We start from the raw sequence: 27,688 nt of genomic DNA, 5'->3' as shown, positions 1-27,688 counted from the left end.
TTTTTTATGTTAAGGGGTGTTCTCTCGGCGTTTGGAGACACTCTCCTTCAGCCAGGCTACCTGTGCCAAGAAAAACTGTTGCTGCTAATGAATTATATGGGAAATTGAGGAGTGATTTAAACATGATACAATCACGTAACTATTATCTCAGAACAGATGTGAGGTTATGGCCTGTTTTAAAGTGGTCTACACCAGGACTAAGTCCTGGAATCATATGGACATCCCAAAAGATATGAAGTGGAATATTCGTTCATTTTCACCCTTATGTCTTAGGGTGAAAATGATTCCATAGTGCCATCTTTCCAAACACTTTCTGACATAAATGGATTCTCAGGCTATGTTCGGGTGTCATGATAAACTGGCTTGTGGCACAAACCTTGATTAGTTTACCAGATGAAAATAACAGGAACTAAAATGGCTAGAGTGAAGGTGGGGGCATATGGTGAAATGGCAAGAATATCCTATAGGATGTTTATGAAAGCCTATTAGATGGCAGTGAAAAGCTGCTAAGGATTCTATGCAACTTCCATTGCATCCGCAAGCTCCTGCCCAGCTCAGTTATATAGAATAATTAGGTCACTAACATCGCTCTCTCAGGGAAGTAGTAAATTGGCAGTTAACACATATATGTGCCCCCTTGGGCTGGGTTGCCATCAGTACACTGTATCCGTACCCAGCTGTATTTGTTGATGGATGGCCATCTGGATACCTCAAAACCAAGGCTTTGGAGGCCATGGCTGCCTGGCTAAAGCAGAATTGACTGACGCTGAATCTATCAGAGACAGAGTGCCTGAGTAGTAGAACCCAGCTCCCAATGTTTGGTGGGGTGTCATTAATGGCTACATCAACAGTGAGGAGTCTAGGCATGATCCTGAATTCCTCACTTACAATGGAGGTCCAAGTCATGGCAGTTGCCAGATCAGTACTTTACCGTCTTTGGCAGGTTAGGCAACTGATTCCCTATCTCTCTCCCTTTGACTTAGGTATAGTGATCCATGCAATAGTCACCTCCGGGCTGGATTATTGTAACTCACTCACTGCAAAGCTATGCTTGAGCCTGATCTGAAAACTTCAGCTGGTTCAAAATGCAGCGGCATGTGTCCTTACCAGGACACCACAAAGAGCACACATACAACCTGTGCCCCATCAGTGGCATTGGCTTCCAGTTGAGTACCGGATCAATTTCAAGGTTATGGTACTAAGGTCTATGCAGTCTGGGACAACATACCAGCAGGACTGTCTCTCAGTATGCCTCTCACAGAGCATTGCACTAAGCAGATCAACATCTGCTTGTGGTCCATGGCCCAAAGGACATCCAGTTAGCATCAACCAGAGTTAGAGCCTTTTCAGTGCTTGGCCTGGTACAACAGTGTCCCAAGTGAGATCAGGGCCCTGTGGGACTTTCTACAGTTCCACAGGCCCTGTAAAATTGAGTTGTTCTGCCAGGCCTATGGTTGAGGTGGTCCTCCCCTGCTCTGCTTGGCATTAATAACTATGTATCACTATTGCATAGTAATTTTTTTTGCTTTTGAGATGTGGTTCTGTAGAAGAATCTTGAGAGTCCCTTGGACTGCAAGAAGATCAAATCAGTCACTCCTAAGAGAAGAGGGGAGGGACGGTGGCTCAGTGGTAGAGCATCTGCTTGGGAAGCAGAAGGTCCCAGGTTCAATCCCTGGCATCTCCAAAAAAGGGTCCAGGCAAATAGGTGTGAAAAACCTCAGCTTGACCCTGGAGAGCCGCTGCCAGTCTGAGAAGACAATACTGAGTTTGATGGACCAAAGGTCTGAATCAGTATAAGGCAGCTTCATATATGTTCATATGTTCAAATCAACCCAAACTGTTCCCTGGGAGGTCAGATGCTGAAACTGAAGCTCAAATACTTTGGCCACCAAATGAGAAGGGAGCACTCCTTGGAGAAGATCCTGATGCTGGGAAAGACAGAAGGCAAAAGAAGAAGGGGACGGCAAAAGATGAGATGGCTGGACAGTGTTACTGATGTAACAAACACGAATTTGAGCAGACTTTGGAGGATGGTGGAAGACAGGAGGGCCTGGCGTGACTTTGTCCATGGGGTCGCAAAGAGTCAGACTCGACTGTACGACTGAACAACAACAACATCACTATTGCAAGCTGCCCATCTGCCCAGGACTTAGGTTAGCTGGGCATTCATATAGATAGTTCTTTGAATTCTTATAAATTTGGTAGATCACCATCTGGATTGTAGGTTCTATATTTGTAATTATGTTTTAACATTTTAAACTGTTGGAATTATTGTTGTTCATTGTTGTGACCCACACTGAGCCCCGCTGCGCAGCGGAAGGGCAGGATAGAAATTTAAATAAATAAATACATATTCTCCTACAATCATGTCTGGTGAGTCATTACTAGGAGAGCAGCATGCAGAGAAGACTCAGGGACAGGGAAAGGATATGTTCTGAGGAAGTGCCAATGATATCTGAATACTTCTCATTCTGCTAGATTCTGGGGGGTTGCTCTGCACCACTGTGTATGCAGCAGCTCTCAGGAATTTTTCTAGCAAACCAACTGCAATATTCTTTTGAACACAAACCCCAGTTAGTACTAACTGAAGTTAGAAAGCCAGTATAAATCATACTTAAGAATCCCATAGGTGTTTTGTGCCAACAAATTGCAACCAATTTATGGTGACCTCAGCAAGCAGCTTTGAAGGCCAGTGAGAAGCTGTCTTTCTTGGTGGTCCCCTATCCAAGTACCAACTCTGCTTAGCTTCAGAGATCTGACAAGATTAGGCTATAGCATACCATTCCACACCCCAAGAATCACATATCAGTACCCAATCCACAGTTTGTTAATTACAATACATTCAGAAATCACAATGAACAGTTTATAAGCCATCTATTATCGTGATGTCTGAGTAACCCTGTGACAGAAGAGTGTCAACAAATGCTCAGTTGGAAGCTTAGCTGCTAGACCACATTACAAATTGGAAGAAGGAACTTGAATTAACATTGTACCTTCCAGCCAAGTGGGATGCTCTGGCTCTACTCCACCGGAAATCCCTACATGAACCTAAAGCATTCTGTAAGTAAATGCAAGAATGGGGAGGCTAAAATCCAGGCATTCCTCCAACAGTTTCGTGTGAGCAGAAATTAAAATTTAAGATGATTTGTGCAGATGTACTCAAAATCATAATTAATCTCCTCCTATTCAGTGCTGTTTGCTCCAAGAAAATTAATTCCCCCCTCCCTTATTTCAGCAACGGTTGTCAAAGATACATTATTAATAGTCTAGGCCCCATGGCTCAAAGACTCAGGGATTGCAGATGTCATTTATTTCTCTAGTTCAATGAGAGCCATTAGATGCCTTCATTTATCATGCAATCTGTTTCCTAAGCATCCTTCATCAAACTCTCAGGGAACTCTGGTAGACAGCACCTCCTTCCCAGCAATGTGCTCCTTCTTCCCAGCAGGCTACTGCTTTTCGTTTCAACTTGTAGTCAGTGACAAAAACCATGCAACTCGCAAAGCTTAACTAGAACTTTTACAGAGTTCTGACATTCTGGAATAAGGCATTATTGTTATGAATAAGTGAATCAATGAACTACAGCTCAACCAAATACTTGAACATATACAAATTTGGTTCAGTTGCAATTTTAAAAAATCACTATACATGTTCAGGGCATTTGCCATTTCTATTTCTGCATATTTCAGATATAATATCAAAGAAACAAATGTGCCATGATAAAATTACTCAGAAAATATGCTTTAAATAAAATTAACATTCATTAACATCCACAGTCAACAAACTGTTACCAGCCGTGAAAACCTGAAATCTTTGAAAACTGCATAAAGTTTATTTGCTTAAACAAGTCATATTTTTAGATATAGAGGTCCAAATTCAATTAACATGGTTCTTTTAGTATTCAGCCTTCATGAGACTTAGAGATTTTGCAATTGCAAATGGATGTATTTTCATGATCATGTTGTGAGATGTGAAATTCAGTTTTATGAGACATCCAAACTATTGTTTGAAAAAACCATTGGTGAAATGGGCTTTCCAGCTAGCAATCCTGTCAGCTGGAACAGCTGAAACCATTTGATTAATATTGTTTATTTCTTTTCTTTGAAAAGTCAAGAGAAGTCAAGAACATACAATGATTTGTCCTGTTGAAGGAATATTGTCAGAAAAATCATACACATCTCAATGAGCATAAAGTTATGTTCATGTCTACGTTAAGTAGGAGGAGATTGTGACTGCATAGATACTGTGGATTGAAAGAACAGAAGGATTTGCCTTTATAAGTGAACTGTGACTGAGGAGTAAAAAGCCCACGTTACATGAATTTGGACTGCTGTATTTAGAAACAGAACTTGTTTAAACACATGAACTTTACGCAGCAATGCTACTAGTGTCCTGGCCCCACTAGTGGACCTTCTGATGGTACCTGGGTTTATTTTGCCACCGTGGGACAGAATGTTGGACTGGATGTCCATTGCCCTGATCCAACATGGCTTCTCTCATGTTCCCCAATGGATTTAAAGGGTTTGTCCATACATCCACATCTGTCCTCCGTTCCTCACTCATTGGCCACTCAGCCTCACCCCTGACTTCCCCAACACCAGATAAAGTCCAATGTTTCTTACTTGAGCCAGTTTCACTATGCACTTCCAATGCCTGATCTCTCTGTAGCATACTTGAGCCCTTTAGAAGGTCTGACTTCCACTCCCTGGCTGCCATTTTTCCCCTGCTGTTAGCAATGTTCACTTAATCACATATTTGCCCAACAGCAAGTAACTGGCTATGCGCAAAGCAGACTTCTTTTAAAAAAAACAAAGCTGCCTGCCAACCCTCTCTGTGGTGACTGTGCAGTTCCAGAGAAATTAGAGGTGTGCCCAAGCCTGTAGTGTAACTGTACCCTAAGTGTGCGGGGAAAGATAAGGCAGTAGTTGCTTAGTGGTAAGTGAAAGATACTTTTCATTTGTTCTGATGTGCACTGCTTCTCTATTTCTTGTGAAAAAAACATTTTGCGTATGCTCAGAGGCATTATTATTTACCTTATTTAGCTTTATTGTTCTGATGTGCACTGCTTCTCTACTCTCATGAAAAAACATTTTGCATATGCTCAGAGGCATTACTTATCGTGTTGTTCGGATACACCAAATTAGCACCAGATGTTTTAAATGTTTTAACATTTTTATATATTTAATATTGCTTATATTTACTGTTAAATGGTTGGGCATGCTGTTGCCGACCCTCATATTGTTAGCCGCCCTGAGCCTGCCTTGGCAGGGAGGGCGGGATATAAAATAAATAAATAAATAATTTAAGAATTTTCTGCTGTGATCTTTAGCTAATTACTCATGACTATATCTTGATGTAAGCTATGAAATATAGCCAGTGTCTTCTGAGTGATATATTGCAGGGGTGGCCAACGGTAGCTCTCCAGATGTTTTTTGCCTACAACTCCCATCAGTCCCAGCCATTGGCTATGCTGGCTGGGACTGATGGGAGTTGTAGGCAAGAAACATCTGGAGCGCTACCGTTGCCCACCCCTGATATATTGTATATAACTTGCTCTCTGCTACTTGCCCCGCTTGCTTTTTATCTTCTAGGGTCATTTGTTTCCATGCTGTCGACTGCTTGTGGCTAAATTGCATTGGCTTGCCACTATCAGTTGAACCACATCTGGATTGCTAGACTCTGCCTCTACTAGGGTTATCAAGGTAGAGGCCTCAAGTTCTCCCAGAATCACAAGTGATCTCCAAACTAGATAGATCAATGCCCTTGGAGGAAATGACAGCTTCAGAGGGTGAACATCCTTGTTGTGCTTTCTCCTGTCCCCAAATTCCTATGTCCAGGCACTTCCTCTTGTCCTCATGCACTGCCACTAGAGCTCCAGGAATTTCTCAACACATTTATGTGTGTTTGCAAAGGGAGGGGAAAAGAAATTCCATTTTATTGCTGAAAACCAGAAAGATTATTCCGGAAAATGTGTATATGGAATAGTCTTCTTCCTCTGATTAAGTAGTAGGTACAATGTTATGCACTTTATTCATTTTCTGTAGCTTGCTGGCTATCAGCACTGGAATTGATCCGCAGAATGATAAAACCTATCAATCTCTTCAGCGTTACTTGATTTATTGTGGGTTTTTTTCTCTTGAAACAGGAAGGATGAAATAAGGTTCAGTTAGCATTAAACACAGAGCATAGTTCTGTTAAACTCACATAAATCTTTCAAGTAATGGAGACGGGTCATTATGTGATTTATCTTTTGTTTTTCAGTGGTTTTTGTGGAAAGCCTTTGCTAAACAGTCTATATAGCAAGAAGCTCATTCATTCTTAAGAGATAATGATAATGACTTTAATGATAATAATTGTAATGTACTCAGTGACGAGACGTGCAGATGGCAACATACTTTATTAGAAGGTACATCACAGAACGGGGCAACGTGGTCCGGGACCCACTTTATATACATTCGGCCCGGAACAGCCCTCCAGCTGGCCAGTCCAATCCTGGCCAGTCAAACTTGCCGTCACTGCTCTTGATTGGTGGAGTCTTTTCCCGTGCTGCGCAGAGCGACCAAGGGACTTCCCCTGGTCGCCTCTGCTGCATGGCCGCACGGTGCTTTTGTTAAGCACAAGACACTACACTAATGATAATATTCTTCTAGTTTCAGTTCAAAACACTGAAACTAGAAGAATAAAAATATCATTATTTATCATTACTGCCCCTCCCAATTAATGGGAGAATACCCAATATTTGTGGGAAATGCTTTATCGTTGAAATATACTAAGAAATAAGATGAGAGCTTATTAGGTTTCCAAAACCTGTGCTTTAAAATAACCTTACCATGTATACATTTCAGTCAAGTTTTAAAATGAGCCCTCAAGGCAGCTACCATGCAAGAAATATGCTATCTTGATGTGTTTAATTTTTTACGTCATGGTGCCTACCTTCACTTTGACTGAAAACTGATAGAATATTTCATTGGTTCCTTATCTATTGGGTATAGGAACATCCAAATATTATGACACAGACCTCTCTGTAAACCTTGTTCATCCCTATCCTGAAATTTGGGGAGGGGGGGGTCCAGAACAACATGGACAATTGATTCCTTTTCATAACGCTCGATCTTGTTCTGTGAGGACCATGTGTGTGGACTGCTCTAAAGCATCTATACAACTCCCATATCCCAACATATGTAAGGTTCCAAAAAATTCTTCCCAAAATTCTGCTTTGCAATTTTTTGTTTGATTTTCCAGACTGACAACATGACAGCTACTTGCTTTGTTTGACATGATAGTCTGTTGACGCATCAGATATTGTTGACTGGTTTATTGACTGCTCATTATTTGACTGCAGTTAAGTACTATAGGAAACCAAGAGCATCACTGCATTGGTGTCAGACTACCTTTTAAAACAAGTATTATTACTGAGTCATTTGTTAGCAGGGTATGAGTCAGGGCTGCCTAGCCCTAGCCTTGCATATTTTAGCTTCTTCTCTGACGGTGTACATCACAGTGAAAACCAAAGAGCGAGCAAAAATGTAGTGAACTATTGACATTTGTGGAAACCTAACAGAACACTGATAATAGTTAAAATAATGTATGATTATTAACCAAAATTAATTTCATTCTCAGAGTTAACTTCTGCAATTTGTATCTGTAATTACCACTGGTATCAAACCTTCTAAGGATTGAAATATCTTTTTTGTTCTAATAATGAGGTCAGCAGGGAAGAACAAGCTGACTATCCCTGGGCCAAAGGAGGCGAAATTGCAGAACACCCGCGCACGGGCCTTCTCCGTCGCAGCTCCATGCCTGTGGAACCAGCTCCTGGAAGAGGTGCGGGCCCTGCGGAGTCTTGACCAATTCCGCAGGGCCTGCAAGACCATCCTTTTTAGGCTGGCCTTCGCAGACTGCTGACTAAGGATGGCCGAATTGATGGACCCGCCAAAGTGACTCTTTTCAGTGATCTTCGCCATTATGCAAATATACAGAATAGCGCCAGGAACATCACTGTTACTGCTAAATTATGTAAATTGGAATGATTTTTAAGATAATGCCGATTCTAAATTACTCTATAACTTTTTAATGCTGTTTTAAAATTACTGTATAACTTTTTATTTGAATATGTTGTTAGCCGCCCTGAGCCTGCCTAGGCGGGGAGGGCGGGATATAAATAAAATTTATTATTATTTATTATTATTATTAATGTTAAAATTTGTGCCCTCATTTAGCCAACCCTAATGCCCAAAATTATATATTACCTCTATAGTTGATAGCTGACATTATTTGCTAGTTGACTTGCAATATGTAGTACTATTGATAGCTGATAATGTGGTTGCATATCACAGTGGTGTTCAACAGCACTCCAGAGAATACGCCTTCAGACTCCAGAGAATACTTCCCACAATGACTTGGCTGCCAACAAACTTTTGCGTATTTGTAAAAAGACCCCTGTATGTTAACTTCAAATTCTGGGTCATTCTGTACGATTCTGCTCATGAAGAGCACTGTTAGACCTCATTGCTACCCACTGTGAACTGGGAGTGTGCCACAGAACACAGCATGACTATGCACTGCAGAGAGAGATTTCATTAAGAAAGGGTAAGGTGTCAATCTTCTAACTGCCCTGCCTTCAGTAAGATCACAGAGACAAAGCTTTCCTGGAAAATAGTTTATAAATCACTATTATATCATATCATATTTGACAGACAACATATAACCTTTGTTTTATCTGACATATTTTGATATAACAAATGCAGTGAACATAAGAGAAGCCATGTTGGATCAGGCCAATGGCCTATCCAGTCCAGCACTCTGTGTCACACAGTGGCCAAATATATATATATATATATACACACACACACACACAGCTCTATATTTTTATCTAACCCCCTCTTGAAAGTGGCTATGCTTGTAGCCGCCACCACCTCCTGTGGCAGCAAATTCCACATGTTAATCACCCTTTTGCTGAAGAAGTACTTCCTTTTATCCATTTTAACCTGACTACTCAGCAATTTCATTGAACGCCCACAAGTTGTGAGAAAGGGAGTTGTGAGAAAGGGAGAGAAGTACTTCTTTCTCTACTTTCTCCATCCCATGCATTATCTTGTAAACCTCTATCATGTCACCCCGCAGGCGATGTTCCTCCAAGCTAAAGAGCCCCAAGCGTTTCAACCTTTCTTCATAGGGAAAGTGTTCCAATCCTTTAATCATTCTTGTTGCCCTTTTCTGCACTTTCTCCAATGCTATAATATCCTTTTTGAGGTGCAGCGACCAGAACTGCACACAGTACTCCAAATGAGACCGCACCATCGATTTATACATTATGATACTGGCTGATTTGTTATCAATTCCCTTCCTAATAATCCCCAGCATGACGTTGGCCTTTTTTATTGCAAACGCACACTGTCTTGACATTTTCAGTGAGTTATCTACCACGACCCCAAGATCTCTCTCTTGGTCAGTCTCTGCCAGTTCACACCCCATCAATTTGTATTTGTTGCTGGGATTCTTGGCCCCAATGTGCATTACTTTGCACTTGGCCACACTGAACCTCATCTGCCATGTTGACGCCCACTCACCCAGCCTCAACAGATCCCTTTGGAGTGCCTCACAATCCTCTCTGGTTCTCACCACCCTGAACAATTTAGTGTCATCTGCAAACTTGGCCACTTCACTGCTCACTCCCAACTCCAAATCATTTATGAACAAGTTAAAGGGCATGAGACCCAGTACCGAGCCCTGCGGCACCCCACTGCTTACCGTCCTCCACTGTGAAGACTGCCCATTTATACTCACTCTCTGCTTCCTATTAATCAGCCAGTTTTTGATCCACAAGAGGACCTGTCCTTTTACTGCATGACTCTCGAGCTTTCTAAGGAGCCTTTGATGAGGAACTTTATCAAAAGCTTTCTGGAAGTCAAGGTAAACAACATCTATTGGGTCTCCTTTGGCCACATGTTTGTTCACCCCCTCAAAGAAATGTAACAAGTTAGTTAGGCAAGATCTTCCTTTACAGAACCCATGCTGAGTCTTCCTCAATAACCCGTGTTCATCAATGTGCTTACTCATTCTGTCCTTGATAATGGTTTCTACCAACTTTCCCGGTATTGAAGTCAGACTGACTGGCCTGTAATTTCCCGGATCTCCTCTGGAACCCTTTTTAAAGATGGGGGTGACATTTGCTACCTTCCAGTCCTCAGGAACAGAGGCAGATTTCAATGAAAGATTATATATTTTTGTCAGAAGATCCACAAGTTCAACTTTGAGTTCTTTCAGAACTCTTGGATGTATGCCATCCGGACCTGGTGACTTATTAGTTTTTACTTCATCTATCAGTTGTAGGACCTCCTCTCTTGTCACCTCAATCTGACTCAGGTCTTTCAACACCCCTTCCAAAATAAGTGGTTCTGGAGCAGGCAAACACTTCTCATCTTCCACAGTGAAAACGGAGGCAAAAAATTCATTCAGCTTCTCAGCCATTTCCCTATCCTCCTTCAGTAATCCTTTGACCTCTTGGTCATCCAAGGGCCCCACTGCCTCCCTGGCTGGTTTCCTGCTTCTAATATATTTGAAGAAATCTTTATTGTTGGTCTTTATGTTTTTTGCAATATGCTCCTCATAGTCCCTTTTTGCCTGCCTGATCACAGTCTTGCATTTGATTTGCTACAGCCTGTGTTCTCTTTTATTAATCTCACTTGGACTAGCTTTCCACCGCTTAAAGGAGTCCTTCTTACCTTTTACAGCTTCTATTACTTTGTTTGTTAACCATGCAGGCCTTTTCTTATACCTGTTTGTGCCTTTCCTAACTTGTGGTATATACTTTATCTGAGCTTCTAGGATTGTAGTTTTAAATAGCCTCCAAGCTTCCCCAAGGGTTTTGACTGTATTTACCTTTCCTTTCAGTTTCCTCTTCACATGCCTCCTCATCTCAAAGAATTTACCCCTCTTAAAGTTAAACGTGGTTGTGCCGGTCTTTTGGGGCAACTCCCTATTTATACAAATGGTGAAATCAATAACATTATGGTCACTGCTCCCAAGCGGTGCCATCACTTTTACATCTCTCACCAAGTCTGGGGCATTACTTAGGACCAAATCCAGGATCGCCCCACCCCTGGTAGGTTCTGAGACCATCTGCTCCATAGCACAGTCATTGAGAGCATCAAGAAACTCAATCTCTTTCTCTCGACCAAAACACGTATTGACCCAATCAATCTGCGGGTAGTTAAAATCACCTATTACGACACAGTTTTTACGTTTAGCCGCTATCTTTAATCCTTCCATCATATTATAATCGTCCTCTATCTTTTGATTTGGTGGGCGATAACAAACTCCCATAGTTAAATTTCCTTTTGGGCCCTCTATTTCAACCCAAAGCATTTCTAGAAGGGAATCTAATTCTCTGATCTCAGTCTTACTGGACCGTATATTCGCTCTGACATACAGAGCCACTCCACCTCCAACCCTTCTCTCCCTATCCTTCCGATATAACTTATATCCAGGAATCACCATGTCCCACTGATTCTCCTCATTCCACCAAGTTTCTGAAATTCCCACAATGTCTATGTTTTCTCCCAACACTAAACATTCCAATTCACCAATTTTACTTCGAACACTTCTAGCATTTGCATACAAACATCTATAATTTCCCAAGCAAGCTAGGCCCGCAAGCTTCCTCCTGCCGCCTCGAGACATTGGCAGACAGTCCATACTGTTTGTCACCATCACAGTCTTCCCCAAGTGCCTAACAGACCGTCTCCGCTTCTCCAGGGCAGTCGCCTCGGCCTCAAGGGTACAAACTCGTTCCTTGAGGACCAGGAGCTCCTTGCATCAATCACACACCCAAGACTTCTGTCCTGTGGGGAGATAGTCATACATGTGGCACTCAGTGCAAAACAATGGAAAGCCCCCACCCCTCTGCTAGTATTCTACCTTCATGATAGGGTTTTTTTTGTTTTTTTTTTAAATATACAGTCCTCTTTAAATCCTGTTTGTTTAAGTGGCTCCCCTTCCGGAGGGTCAACCTACCTTATTGGGAGAAGAAGGAAATTAGGGATCTGGGTTCCTGGTCCTTACAGAGCTCCCAGGCTAAGAGCTACAGGCCAAGAGCACTTTAGCTGTCGCCCTTCGACTCGCGCCTTTAGCAAGGCGCAGCTTAAAATGCAAAGAGGGTGGTGGGCACAGCCACTCCTAAGCAATCAGCAACAATCACTTTCAATCACCTTCAGCCCACTCAACCAAACAAACAGCAGTTCCCCAGCTACCACAACTCAGCTGTCTCAGCTTATCTCAGCTCTGCACTCCCTCAGACCTCTCTAAGATATGGTGTTTGCTTGACAACATTTTACAGATAACAACATGAAACAGTAAATTGTACTTAATATTTGACAGCTTGTCATATATTTGAAACTCAAAGATATCTGAGAGAATCACAGAATAACAGCATATCAAAGAAACAAACACACCATGATAAAATTACTGAGAAAATATTATTAACATTAATTAACATCTGCAATCAACAAAATCATAAGAATCCCAAGGTGAACATAAGAGAAGCCATGTTGGATCAGGCCAATGGCCCATCCAGTCCAACACTGTGTCACACAGTGGCCAAAAAAATCCAGGTGCCATCAGGAGGTCCATCAATGGAGCCAGGACATTAGAAGTCCTCCCACTGTTGCCCCCCCCCACCAAAGCACCACCACCAACAGAGAAGCAACAATAATGAAGCAAAGTGTTTGTCTGACTGCGTCCTTGAGAAATGGGGCCTACAGAGCAATGGCATTTCTCCCACACAGATCAAAGTGCTAGCATCTCTGCTCCCTGCAATACTGAATTCTTAGTTTTCCTCTCACTTATTTCGGTGATATTTTGCTCCTCTCCTCAATATTTGATATTTTTAAGGGAACTGCTGCTAGATTGAACAATGGCAAATTACTTTCTTCAAGGATATCAATCATGTCAGCACAGGACAATAGCAATGGCAGCATTAAATAATAAAGTGCTTGGGGCAGATCAGGAGACTTTAGACAGAGATCCAGTTCTCATCTGCACAATGCAATATATAATACAGGCTACCTAAGACCATCCTTTTTAATACCGCAGGTTGGTAATGGAATGTTTACATGTTCCCTCATGTCAAAACAATCCTGCCAATGGAAACAGCACTTTGAGCAGAAGGCTCTGAGTTTTCTTTCTTAGTTGAAATTGTCTTTTGTTCTGAGATTGGTTTTTCACAGGGGACTGTTAATTTATCTATATGTGAATGCCTATTGTTACTTCAGTAGGGAAATTAGCGTATTTCTCCTCTCTGCAAGCTCCACAGCAACGGCGTGCGTTCTCGTTAACAAGATGTAATGCATTACCATCTGCTATCCTATTTGGTAGATTTAACAGGATTGAGTACTCTAATAGACACTGTCTTTGTAATTCCAAGTGTATTGAAACTATTTCCCATGTACTACCGAACTGTCCTCTTTATGATTATATTTGTTGTATATACTTGGAAGATATCTTAGCAGATATGTTGGGCTGTGCTGATTCAGGCAAAGTCCACAAACTTTTAAATGACACTTGCGCTGAGGTAACTTTAATGGTGGCTAGATTTCTCCAACAGGCCATGGAAATACGACAGAGAATGGTTCTGGAATGACCACATTTTATTTGTTTTAATTATTTAATTTGGCTAAACTCGACTCATATATATTTTACTTATTTTATGTATTTTAGCTCCCTATGTACTTTATAATCTAGGATTTTATATTATTTATATTGCTATTTTACTGCTAAATCTGTTTTATGCCAATAAAGGCTTGCTATTTGCCTATTGTTACTAAAGTTTATTTCCTAAGGAAATAAGTCCCATCACGAAATCTAGTAGTACATCTGCTGTTTGGCCAAAATGTTACAATGTCTGTTCTGAAATAAATAAAACCAATCAGTGTGGCAGTTACTGTCTGAAGCTAGGCAAGGTCCCAACTAATTATAAAAGGAACTGAACAGGGACTCTATAATAAAGGCCTTGGCTAAATAAGACCCCAGTTTAAACTGCAGGTGGTCCGGGAACCTGCTGTTTTCCTCAAAGGAAGCAAGGTTGTCTAAGCATTCAAAGGTGCTTGTTAGAAAAAGTAAGCCAACCAGCATTGTGCACACCAATAACTGCAACAAGGCTGAAATGGGTCAAATCAAACAGAACTAGGTTTCCAGAAAATCCATGGCTACATCGTTACAGAATGACATTTTGGAAATATGTGGCAGGCATATGCTTGCAAAGGGACAACACTTTGCTTACCACAGATTAACAAGGAAAGGATGTTCAAGACCCTGCATGATCTGCAGTTCTTTGAAGACGTTTCTCACTTCATTCCGCTCAACACATTTCTGCTTGTTCATGTATTTCATTGCATACATTTTCTTGGTGTCATTCTTCTGAACGATGCATACCTACAGAAAAGAAATCAAGACAGTGTATTCTACAGAACTGAGCATGTAGAATTAATGCACCCTTTTAACCCTCCCAAGGAAAAAACTCGACTATACTGCTTTGGCATAGGGGTCAAAGTGGCGCCACGTTACAGCAAAAAAAAAAAAACCCAATAGAAACCTGGTAACTCTGTCATGGCATTAGCTACTAAGAAAAAAAAAATCAGGCCTCAAGAATAACTTCCTTCAGAAATCCAGGACAAAAGAGAGTAAAATTTGGAATTGGGGTCAAAAATACCCCTCACTGAAAACATCAAAACTTCACAAAAACATAAATGGGGTCAAATTGACCTTAACATTTTTAAACACAATTGGGAACCTATAAAACTCTTTATTTTTAAAGAGTGGCTACCTGAGGATCTCATCTCTAATAAAATTTTACATTCCTAAGATGCTTCCTCATTTACAACGGCCCCATTCTTCTCTAGGACAAGCTAGCCCCATGGTCAACTGCCCTAAGAACAGCCAGCAACAAAAACTAAAATGATACTTTCCCATTGTCAATGAGTAACAAGGAGGAAAGCCAATGATTTTTAATTTTTTCATCCCAAACTGATTTACTTTATACGTGTTGAGAGGTCTTATGCAACAACCTGTTCCTTAGTTTACGCCATAGGCCTAGGGAAGCCAGGTTCCCGTTACGGGTAGGGAAGTTATGTTATGCAGCTGTAGAACTTGCTGAAACTCTATGGTTTGCTCATCACCATTCTGGTAGCCAATGGGAGAATAAAAAAATTAGAAAAATTGACATCAGAGCAAAAGCATTATATAACTTCTGGGGAGAAACCGGAAATGACGTTACCCTGCTTTATGAATCTCCAGTGATTCTTAGAGCAGAGTGACTTCATTTCTGGGTTTTCTCTGGAAACGGTGTAATACCATCATGCTGATCCCACCTGCAGATTTCCACTGATTGCCAGCTGCTGGTTAGCAACCATACATACACCAGCTGCCTGAATTAATGTAAGAGATTGTGCTTCCTTGCCATTTTGGGCCAGCTTGTGTTGATACTTTCTAAACATAACAATAGGATCTTATGAGCATATAGTGACTTTGAAATAAAGACTTTTCAATACAAACAAGATTCTGCTTTGGTAAAAAGTATGGAGGTGGTATTATATCATTCCTGAAGAATAGTTCTGCTTTCCTCACACACCATTTCCCAAAGAGCAAAGTGAATAGGTTGGGAGAAAAGAAAAGTGGCAGAATGCCAGCATGTCCTGATTTGCCCCAGTGGAAGGTCTTTCTCTATCGGATATTTACATACAATTGTAGCACCAGCTCTGGTTTATCAATAAGAACAGTTTAATATCCTGTAATACAATTTGAGAATTCTGAGCCTATAAGGAACAGGGCTTAAATTCTCTTTTGCTTTTCAGAAGATAAGGCTCAGCTTTTATCCACTGACAATGCAGTTTTCCTGGGTTTCAACTTTTACTTATTGGAAGTCTTTATTTGTTTGAAACACCTTGGTCTCCATCACATAAATTATTAGTTTAGTCTGCAAAAAACATACCTTTCCAAAGCTGCCTTTTCCAATGGCTCTCAAAATTTCAAAATGGTCAAATGAGACTGTAAGGAAGAGGAAAGGTTTAATAATAAAAGACTTATCCATTCAACATTAAAAAATAACTATCTTTGACTGTTTCAGTATAGGACAGCCCAATTTATTGTAATACACTAAACTGTAGACTCACTATAACAGGGGTCTCCAACCTTTTTAAACCTGCAGGCACCTTTGGAATTCCAATGAAGAGCAGTGGGCACAACAACAAAATGGCTGCTGTGGTAGGTGGAGCTAATCACAGACCGGCTGATGCAGAAGGCAGAGCCAACCACAAAATGCGAGTAACTCTTCAACATTTCATGCCAATCTCTCCTCAATAGATGAGTTTAACAGGATGCCTTTTAATCTACACAGGCAATCAGAAGCCCTGCTGAGCAAAAGCCCTGACCACTTCCTAAGAACACTTGATGGGAGCCAGGAGAGGTGTTGGCAGGTGCCATGGTGCCCATAGCACCATGTTGGGACCCCTGCACTATAAATTAATTGTTTATTCTGATGTTAGCTGGACTGCTACTCCATATTATTTTGTATACATCAGTTATCCACTGTGGAATAAGTGCTCAGTACAAAAACAACAACAATGAAATTCAGTTTTATCTGTATTCAGCTAAAGTCATGCTAAATAAAGGGATCTCTCTTTTTCACTTTCAGACCTTGATTCTCTTACTGTTCAAGCTGAAACATAGGCGCACAAAATGATTATTTTGAACAATTTCTTCTGTTTAGGTAGATGTGAACTTTCAAGTTACACAGAACTTTTCTTTAAATAGGAAGCAAATAAAAGAATTAACCATAGTATCACCTCACCCAATACAGAGTCCAAAATTATGTTTTATGACCAACTGCCACACAGAATGTACTTCACCTAAGATTATGAGTAGGTTAAAAACTGAAGGAGAAAATCACCACACACCAAAGAAAGGTAGTGGCTTTGAAACCTTCCTTTTTTACCTGCACAAGCATCTTTGTCACACTTGTTTAAAGCTTGTGCAATGCCACAAAAACATCATGTTTTGTAATATTGTTCCACCATATAGTTCTGTTGCATCCCTACTACTGTTTTCTAGGGATGGGTACAAACTGACTCGTGAACTAAAGTTTGGGACAAATTTTGGCCAGCTCATTCTTTGTGAAGTTAAGTTCATGGCAGGTCACCCAGCATGAACTTTCTACAAATTTTCAAGATGTTTGTAGAGGTTTGTGCGGGTTCATGAGTGGAGCTACTTCCAGACTGTCTCCACCCAATCAAAATGTATACATAACTTCAAAGCAAGAGCTTGGAGGGCATGTAGAGGAGCATCTGGGAGAGGTCTCCAGTGACTTTAATATCTCTAGCTTGCCCTTCTATTCTATCCACTCCTGAGGCTTGGTCATTTTGAGAGGCACAGGTTCATGAGGTTCAGGAGTATATAGAACAGAGTCTGTGCAAGTTAGAGACAGTGGTCCTCCCCCAGATGCTCCTCTACACACCCTCCAAGCTGACATCTCTAGTTTGTACAGGATCCATTCTATACATTCCTGAACCTCCAGAACCTGCACCTCCCAAAATGACAGCTGCAAGAAAGTGTGAAACACCGTTGATGGATTCAAAGTGACAGCAAGTGGTCATTTTGACAAGTTCAGGTTCCAGAGGTTCAGGAGTATATAGAACAAATCCTGTGCAAGCTAGACCTCTTCTACATCTCTTCCAAGTTTGGTGAGGACTGGATTTGTGGGGTCCAAGTTACGCCCCCCCCCCCCAGAAGGTATCCCCAGGAAAGTATTTTCTGGGGAAATGACTGCCTGCAAGTTTGGCCATTTGGCAATCCCCTGTGAGTTTCATGCCTCTAGCACAGGGGTGGGGAACCTTATTTCTGCCAAGGGCCATTTGGATATTTATAACATCATTCGCGGGCCATACAAAATGATCAACTTAAAAAACTGTGCTCCGCCGAGGGAAAACAATTCAGGCCGGCAAAATTAATGCAAATATTTTTTTTCTATTTGAAGTCACGTGGGGAGAGCTTAATTCAGCACACACACAGACCCCATCCCGCCCACCTTAGGCATATGCCAAGGTCCAGGCATAGTAGACCACATCCCCTAATATTAGCATATTAGGTCACACACTCATTAGCATATTAGGTCACACCATCTGGGATAATCATATGCAAACTAAACTGGAGGTAGCTGGCTCCCACCCCCACCTCTGCCAGCCCTCCCTCCCTTCAGCTGCTCCCAGCAGACCTTTAAAGGCACCCACATATCCCAACAGCAGTCCTTCACAATGCCCACAAGAGAGGAGAGGGCTCAGCCCAGAAATCCCCAAGGGCCAGACCAAGTGATCTCGAGGGCCGTTTACAGCCCTCAGGCCTGACGTTCCTCACCCCTGCTCTAGCACACCAGACTCTGAGGTGGCTAAAAGTTCATGATAGTCCATGGTTTGTAAGTGAGGCACACCATGAACTGGTCTGCATTTTTCCAGTTCACACCCCTCCCTACTGTTTTGAAGCACAATAAGTATTGAATTAGGGACCAGCATGGTGTTGCAATTAGAGTGTCAAACAAGGATCTGGGAGGCCCAAGTTAAGATCTCCACTCTGTGGTAGAAGCTCACTGGATCAATGTAGTTAAGTCATTTCCCTTCAGTCTAACTTATTTTTACAGGGTTGTCATGAAAATAAAATGGAGAAGGTAAGAATGATGCTGTACGCTGTTTTAAATTCCCACTGGGGAGCAAAGCAAGGTATAAATAACCAAAGAAATAACTATCAGTTGGAAATCTAGCATTCTCCAAACTTCAGAAACACCTCATACCAAGGCATGGTCACTATAGTTCCTAAATCACCATCTCTTAGGGTTGCCAATCCCCAGGTGGGGGCAGGGGATCCCCCGGTTTGGAGGCCCTTCCTCCGCTTCAGGGTCGTCAGAAAGCGGGGGGAGGGGAGGGAAATGTCTGCTGGGAACTCTGTTATTCTCTATGGAGATTTATTCCCATAGAAAATCATGGAGAATTGATCCGCGGGTATCTGGGCTCTGGGGGGGCTGTTTTTTGAGGTAGAGGCACCAAATTTTCAGTACAGCATCTAGTGCCTCTCCCCAAAATATCCCCCAAGTTTCAAAACGATTGGACAAGGGGGTCCAATTCTATGAGCCCCCAAAGAAGGTGCCCCTATCCTTCATTATTTCCTATGGAAGGAAGGCATTGAAAAGGTGTGCGTCCCTTTAAATGTGATGGCCAGAACTCCCTTTGGAGTTCAATTATGCTTGTCACAGCCTTGATCTTGGCTCCACCCCTAATGTCTCCTGGCTTCACCCCCAAAGTCTCCTGGCCCCACCCCCAAAGTCCCCAGATATTTCTTAAATTGGACTTGGCAACCCTACCATCTCTAGTTCTGCTTATAGCAGTACAAGTCTCTTGAATGTGGCAGAAATCAGGAATTACTAAAACTATAAAGCTGTTAGCTAAGAAATGATCATAACAAAGTGACAGGACCGGAAATTACAATTTGCCTCATTCATCTACTCATTTCCAACCAATTAAGAAGTGGAAAGGAACGGTCCATGCGCTTGACCTCTTTTTGCAAAAACCCCTACTGCAAGAAACAATGTAACATATTTATGATGGATTCAAAGTGACAGCAAGCAAAACAATTTATTGAGAGTGAGGAGTCTAGGCCAATCCCTAGGTCCCAGCGGGGGTTCTCCTGGTTTCCCAGGCTCCTTCCCACTCCCAGTCAGCTGGCTGGCAGGGGGAAGCCCCGCCCCCACAGCCCCCATGTGCCTTTCCACCTCTGGAGGCTTCAGACAACGCTTGGAAAGGCTTCCTCTTGGGATGGTGTGTCTGAGTCTTTAAGGCTGAATGGGGGCGGGGGGAGGAGACAGTACAACATGGCTGCTCTCAGTGGCTGTGAAGGCAGCCCAGACCCTCCGTTGGTTGCACAATCTTTTCAGAGGTCGTTTGCATAGGAAAGGTAAACTTGAACCTTTGGTTCCTCTGTGTTACTTTGAAGAAGTTGGAAGTTCAGCAACTCATGAGTAGAGATGCCAATCCCCAAGTGGGAGCAGGCCCTCCCCCACTTCAGAGTCGTCAGAAACGGGGGGAAGGGAAATGTCTGCTGGGCGCTTCATTATTCCCTATGGAGATCGATTCCCATAGGGTATAATGGAGAATTGATCTGGGGCTCTGGAGGGGCTGTTATTTGAGGTAGAGGCACCAAATTTTCAGCATAGCATCTGATGACTCTCATCAAAATGCTCTCCAAGTTTCAAAAAGCCTGACCAGGGGGTCCAATTCTATGAGCCCCAAAAGAAGGTGCCCCTATCCTTCATTATTTCTAATGTAGGGAAGGCATTTAAAAGGTGTGCGGTTCCTTTAAATGTGATGGCCAGAACTCCCTTTGGAGTTCAATTGTGCTAGCAACAACTTTGCTTATGGCTCCACCCCCAATGTCTCCTGGCTCCACCCCCAAAGTCCCCAGATATTTCTTGAATTAGACTTGGCAACCCTATAGTAGTCCTAGCCAGCTAGTGTAATTTATTCTAAACCACTGGTGAATGGAAAATAACTATTACCTGAACCGAGATAAAAACTTTCAAAACTTCTAAAATATTACTTATGTGCAGCATTAGTAAAGCAAGTCTCAGATCATGGGAGAATACCAGGTTGAAAATGCCAGTAGTTGAAGCCAACTTTTGAATTTGCAGGATACAGTAGAACTGGTCCATCCACTGTTGCTCTTTCTGGAAGCTACGGAGAGCACAGCCAGGAATTAAGTGATTACCATCAATAAAATGGTGATGCAGAAGGTGGCACCAACCATAAAATGGCTGCCAGATGAGATGGAGGCAACCACAAAATGTCATGAAATAAAGCCACAAACACCTCTAATAGCAGCTCTTCACTGTTTCTGACAAAAGCCCTGTAAACACGATGCCTTTTAATATGCACAACTAATCAGAAGCCCTGCTGGGCTCAAGCCCCACCAGGCCCCACACATTTTCTAAAAATAACTGGTTAGTCATTTGGGACCAGAAAAAGTTGTGGATCCCACTCATCTTTTATTGAACAGGTATGCCTTGCTGCTTATATCTCCACAATGAAAGGAGCTAATTTTTTTTCAAGTAAACTTAGAATTCAGGGTTGACATATTCAGGTTGGGAAACTCCTAAAGATTTACAGATAGAGCCTGGGGAAGACAGAGATCTCCATGGGATACAATGTCATAGAGCCCACCCTCCAAAGCAAGGGTGTCAAACATGCGGCCCATGGGCCACAACCAGCCCGTGCAGGGCTCAGATCCACACACACACATCCAAGCAACTTCCATCTCCTTCCTTTTCCAAGGCTGCTACTGCAGCCACATGACAGCTTGCTTTTCCCCCAGTTCCCTCAATGGCTCTTTGCTTGTGGCCTCCCTCCCCACTCCCTTGTTATGTCCATCCATTTGCCTCTCTCTCTCTCACACACACACACCCAGAGCACTTTGTGGCTGCTTCCTGTGGAGAGATACAGAGACAAGTCTCTCTCTCTCTCTCTCTCTCTCTCTCTCACACACACACACAGAGCACTTCTGCTTCCTTCTCTGGACCTGCTCCTCCTCTTTTTGGGAGGGAGGGAGGTGGAGGGAAGAGAGAATGAGTGAACAGCTTCAAGACCAACAATGTTTTTTTTTCCAGATATAAGCTTTTGTATGCAAACACACTTCTTCAGTGGGAGGGAGGATTCTTCTGACAAGCACAATTCACATTTTGGCTTATTCTGAAAAGTTGTTTTATTTGGATTTCTCTGTTCCTATTTGGATTTCTTTCAAAAATATCCTTAGGAATTAGAACACCTGGATTGGTCCTTATATCTTGAAGAGTGATTTTAGATGCCAAATAATAATAGCTCACATTGGTAATGAGACAGGAAAACCAGCTCTCAGTTCAGTCCAGGAGGATGCATTGTCTTGAGCTTCATTATCAACTGCAATTCGGCAGTCTCTCTTTCTAATCTTCCTTCAAAATTCCTTTGTAAGAACACTGCTACTCTTAGGTAAGCATCTGAATGTTCTGGTTTCTAATTTCAAACTTCTGTCTTTTTTTTTTTTTTTTTTTGCATCCTCCTGGTTTAAAAGACATTCATGAAGGATAGGTTTATCAACAACTGTCCACCATGATGACTTAGTGGAACCTAGGGTTGCCAAGTCCAACCCCAGAAATATCTGGGGACTTTGGGGGTGGAGCCAGGATACTTTGGGGGTGGAGCCAGGAGACACTGGGGTGGAGCTAGGGGGAGGGGGGAACGGCGCCGGGGAACGTGGCGAGCCGCCCCGTCTTGGAGCGGGCGATGCCGCCGCGCCGCTGCCACCTCTTCTCCGCTCGCCGTGGCTGCTCCTCCGAGATGGGCTCAGCCTGAGCCCATCTCGGAGGAGCAGCCACGGCGAGCGGAGAAGAGGTGGCAGCGGCGCGGCGGCCTCGCCCGCTCCGCCTCTGGGGTGGAATCGGAGAGGGGGGTGGAGGCAGGCCAGGGGCGTGGCGAGCCGCATGTCTGGTCCTAGAAGGGCCCGGATTCGCGGCTCGCAATGCTCCCGGCCTGCCTCGCCCTCCCCTGCGCTGCTGCCGCGTCTTGGCTGCTCCTCCAAGATGGGCTCATCTCAGAGGAGCAGCTGCGGTGGGCGAGGAGGGGGCGGCAGCGGTGCGGCGGCCTCGCCTGCTCCGGGATGGGGCGGCTCGCCATGCTCCCCGGCGCCGTTTCCCCCCTCCCCCCGCTTCCTTTTTGGGGGGAGCGGGGGAAGAGGGTGGAAATCCTGGGGTCCCCCGCCAGGGCAGGAGGGTTGGGAAGCCTAGTGGATCCTCTGTTCTTAGAGGCAGTGCGCCTCTGAATTCCAAACGGAGTGAGGCAACAATGTAGGAAAGTTCTTCATTTCACGTCCTGCCAGGGAACTTCCTGAAAGCATGTGGTTGGCCACTGTGTGAAACAGGAAGCTCGGCTAGATGTACTTTAGGTCTGATTCCTCAGGGCTTGCCTTATGTTCACATCATACATTTTGCTGTCCTTGCTCTATAACCCAGAATATTAAGACCATCGACTTTAGTGGAACTAGAAGTGAGTAATTTTGTTTAGAACTGCACTACTGGCCACCTAATACATTCATGATAGATTCCAGTTGGAGACTATACTACTGTTACTAGCAGACAAATTCTGGTTTCACTTTCCTGTTTAAATGAAAGGCGCTGAATTCCCCAGGGCAATCTAGTTGACCACTGTGTGATGGAAATGAACTCTGTACATGTGACACTGCCCAAGTTCATTGGTCCACTCATATTTTCTATTCTAGGCTTCCCAATCCTGGTGGGGGGCCCCCTACTTTGCAGCCTCCTCCCCCGCTCTCCAAAAATCTGGAATCGGGGGGGGGGGGGGAGAACATGCATGTAGGCGTCATATCGTTGTAGAGCTCCTGCAGGTTTAGAAACCTGCAAACAGTTTTTAAAATGTGTGCCCCTTTAAGGCTGCACAGGAAACAGGAAGGGCTTCATGGGAAAGGGTCAGTAACAGTTTCCATGGAGAACGGCCCCTCCCTTTCTTCTGCTTTTGTTTTCACAGCGAGCAAAGTTCTGCTGGAAGGAGACCAAGTAAGTATTTGTGCCTGTGAGAGAGGGAGGGGGCAGGGGATTCCCTGGTATGGAGGCCCTCCCCCCCTTTAGAAAGCGTGGGCGGGAGGGAAATGTCTACTGGGCACTCTATTATCCCCTATGGAGAACGATTCCCATAGGGAATAATAGGGAATTGATCCGTGGGTATTGGGGGCTCTAAGGGGGGGCTATTATTTGAGGTGGAGGCACCAAACTTTTAGTATAGCATCTAGTGCCTCTCCCCAAATTACCCCCCAAGTTTCAAAACGATTGGACCAGAGGGTCCAATTCTATGAGCCCCAAAAGATGGTGCCCCTATGCTTAATTATTTCCTATGGAAGAAAGGCATTTAAAAAGGTGCTTTCCCTTTAAATGTGATGGCCAGAACTCCCTTGGAGTTCAATTAGGCTTGTCACACCCTTGTTCCTGGCTGCACCCCCAATGTCTCCTGGCTCCACCCCCAAAGTTCCCAGATTTTTCTTTAATTGAACTTGGCAACCCTATTCTATACTGACTGGCCAACAGGGCTCCTATTTGATGCCCTGCCAGGGAACTTCCTTGGTCCAATCTATTCCCAACCTCTGATCCTTTTTGTTGGCAATGCCAGGGCTTGATCTTCAGCCCATCTACATGGATGCAAAGAAGGTGCTCTACTACTGAGCCGCAGTCCCACTCCCTGTTATAAGCCGCAAGATCAAATTTGTGTTTGTCAGGTTGGGCCAGCTTCCTGTGTTCAAAAAATGGCCATTTCCCTTTCTTCTTATATGTCTATCTGTTTAGAATGGAATGGAATTTAAATTCCAAACTCCCAATTCCTAGTCAGGGTACTAACCAATAGCTTTCACTTGCTTACAATAAATGTGTCCTGTGCTCCAGGGCTAAAGCCTGGCTATGAAAAACAGGTATTCACCTTGTCTATAGTTAAGCCTTCAGAAGCAATATGCCATCGATCGTATTGCCTGATAAAAGAAGAGGCTCATGTCTGAAAATACCCCTAGGCAGCAATCCTATGGACAGTGTCTTAAGAGTAAGTTCCTCAGTTGGATTTACTTCCAAGTAACTATTCAAAGTATTGAGTCATTAATAATATATCTGTTAAATGTCACAACGGCAGCTGCTGGACATCAAGCCTGGAGGGAGCCAAGTTATTTGGAACATTTGGCTGTGATTGTGGTTTTGGGGAGAGCTCTTTGAAAAATCTAATTTCAGGGGGTAATGTCTGACTGTAGTACCTTGTAATGAAAACGCAAGTCTTCATTGCCTTCACCTTGATCCTGTTACTGAAAAACACAGAAGTTACAGGCTTGGGGGACCTTGAATCTGATCACTGGCTCCTTCAATGGCAAATACCATTTATGTGAGATTCTCCAATGGATCTTTTCTGTACCAACAGCAAGGTTGTCAAGTCTTCCACTTTGGCAGGAGACATCCCACTGGTAGCCCTTGATTTCTGTCAATGCACCTTCAGGCAGCAGGGGAGGGGGATGGATTAAAAATGTCATCATTGATGCCACATTGCTCCCAGACTCCCTTGAAACTACGGTTTTACCATAGAGGTTCTGATAATTCCTAGAGTGCTGTGACATCAGTTCTGGGTTTTCCCCAAAAGTGATGATGTCACATGGGTTGTGGCAGTGCTCCCCCCATGTCCAGCTGGTTGCCACTAAGCAACAGTGTCCTCACTTTACATGATTGACAAGAAAAAGAGCAAGGCCTCCTAAGCATATTGCATGTTCAAAGCTCCTCAAGAGAAAGCAGGAGCTTGAGAGGATTACAGGTTTGGTACCCTAAAACCAAAGACATTCATCGTAAAAGAGCAAGGTGTGTGTCATTCTGACAAGGAGGAGCAGCTGAGTTTGGAAAGCTGATTGTTTAAGGAAGCACACTTGGAACAGTTATGGGACTAATAACCCCTCTCCTGGAAAAGCTGCGTAACATCTTCAGCCGAGTGGGTGCTGTGTAGCCGGTAAATTTGGAATTCTTCATTTCAAATCTCACCTTACCCACAAACTCACTTGGTGATGTTCTACATGGTAATTCTTTAGCCTCATCCCTCTCCCCTACCATCTGCAATGTAGGAATGGTTACAATGGCCTGCTTTACAGGACTATTGTAAGAATGATCAAGACTGTATTCTATAAATGCTAAATGGCTTAGAATGAGGAGCTACTGCACTCCCAGAAGGGTTATAAGACAAACTAAAATACATCCACCCCTGGATGACAACTGACAGCCAGAATACCACCCTATACTGGACTTTAATACCCTCTGGGAATTAGGTAATTGCCTCTACAAATGTATTTTCACACTGATTATTGCTGGTTCAATTAATGGGAAAACAGAAATATTTAAAACAGTGAAAAGGGCTTGACTTGTCAATAGTGAGATAAATTACTCTTGGCAAGTAATTAAAGATGTCACTACAAATTGCCTTTTCTTAATTATCCAGGCCAAAAACTTATAGCTGATGAGTTATATTAAGAATCAGGGTAATTCCAAAGTATCCTAGTCCTACAAAATTTAGTAGCACTCATGAAATATAGTGCCACTATCTCCAACAGATAACAAGCACAAGTATGATTTTCTCTCATGGGCTAAACTATTTTCCTGCTAATACTATATCAGCAGCACTGAACGGCTGTATGTTCCTGTTGCTCGTATGACAATCATAAGACGTTTTAACAAAAGTTATCATATAATCCAAGATCCTACCGCTATTTATTCATATTTATATGGGATGGATGTCCTGAAGTAACACATAGAAATAATCAAAAATAAACATTTGAAATAGGGAAGATAATTTTTGCCCATTTCTTCTATAATCTCTCTTTGCTTTGAGTTCCATTCCATAAATTCAGGTTAACTCTAGATCTGTGGCATTGGCTCCTTCCCTCCCATTATTGATCCACCCGGGGGGGGGGCACTATGGTATGATTGTATATATTATTGCATCAATATTTTTTATGAGGAGTGTTTCACTGAAGCACATGAGTAAAAAATTTCCCTTGCAGCCATAAATAAGATCACATCAAGACAGATAAAATAACAGGAGGAGGGGTGCTGAAATTTATGCACACTGATAAACATACAAAGGTTGAACAGAGATGAAAGAAAGAAAAGATGCAGCAAGCTATGTATGCAAACTACACAATTTGCAAATAAAATGCAGAATAATAGAGAATATCTAATATGCTTCCATTTGAAGAAGAAACCTAGGCAATTTGGAACTCCAAAATCTGGGAAGAAATGTGTATAAAGAATCATTTTAGAAATAACTCTAATGCACCCATATATCCATGATGCTATAGGCTTGGCATATGGTTACATAAAATAGGGGCATTTTGATAGCAAATTCAGTGGTATTAATTTATGATGGCAGTATTGTTGAGTTGATGGTTTATATTTACATGTGACTTGCATTTTAGTTGCCTGTGAAAAAGGGAATATAAAAATGTACATAAATACTATCTACTTACTATATACTTTATTTGTTGGTTGTGTCTTTGAGATTACTTTTGTTGCACATTGTATTTTTTCAATTCTAAAAAAAATCTGTCATGAACTTCAGAGGACTGAAAAAGCTGAAAATCAGCGTAAATTTTTAAAATAAATTTTGGGCATTCAAATAAGCATTTTTAAGTAAATAATGTTAAACCTAGTGCTGAGCTGCTATTATTAGTCTTTTTATATTTCATTTTCACTTAAATAAAAAAAAGATACTTTTGCCCATTTCAATACTCATGTTAAATATTTAGATCATATTTAAAGGCCACTACTCCAAGAAATATTCTAACTGCTTTCTGAAATTCCTCATCCTAGCCCATCTCAGGGGTTTATTGTGAAACTAAAAGGATAAGGTTTCTTTATTTATTTCACAAGATTTGTATCCAGCCCTCCCCCACAAACAGGCTCAGGGTGGGTCAAAATAGAGCAATAAAACAATCACTTTCCATAAAATCTGAGCCAGTTAATATCTAAATGATGGCAGTGCAATAATGTCTCCAGTGCTGGGTTTATACTGCCTGCAAACGTCAAAGCTGGGATACTTATAGTTAG

The 27,688-nt window shown here is 42.5% G+C and overlaps 1 protein-coding gene across 1 annotated transcript in view; it reads right to left on the bottom strand.

The window, feature by feature from the left end:
- STK32A (serine/threonine kinase 32A) overlaps window positions 1-27,688 on the bottom strand; it is a 168,226-nt gene that overhangs the window by 113,726 nt on the left and 26,812 nt on the right. The window contains exons 3-4 of the mRNA XM_060240559.1: window positions 15,986-16,041; window positions 14,279-14,430 (exon numbers count right to left, since the gene is read on the bottom strand). Coding sequence (XP_060096542.1) covers window positions 14,279-14,430; window positions 15,986-16,041 — 208 coding nt within the window. The remainder of the gene's footprint in view (window positions 1-14,278; window positions 14,431-15,985; window positions 16,042-27,688) is intronic.

This window comes from Heteronotia binoei, chromosome 5 (assembly GCF_032191835.1).
Source record: "Heteronotia binoei isolate CCM8104 ecotype False Entrance Well chromosome 5, APGP_CSIRO_Hbin_v1, whole genome shotgun sequence".
NCBI lineage: Eukaryota > Metazoa > Chordata > Lepidosauria > Squamata > Gekkonidae > Heteronotia > Heteronotia binoei.
This window is presented reverse-complemented; position numbering and strand designations above follow the sequence as displayed.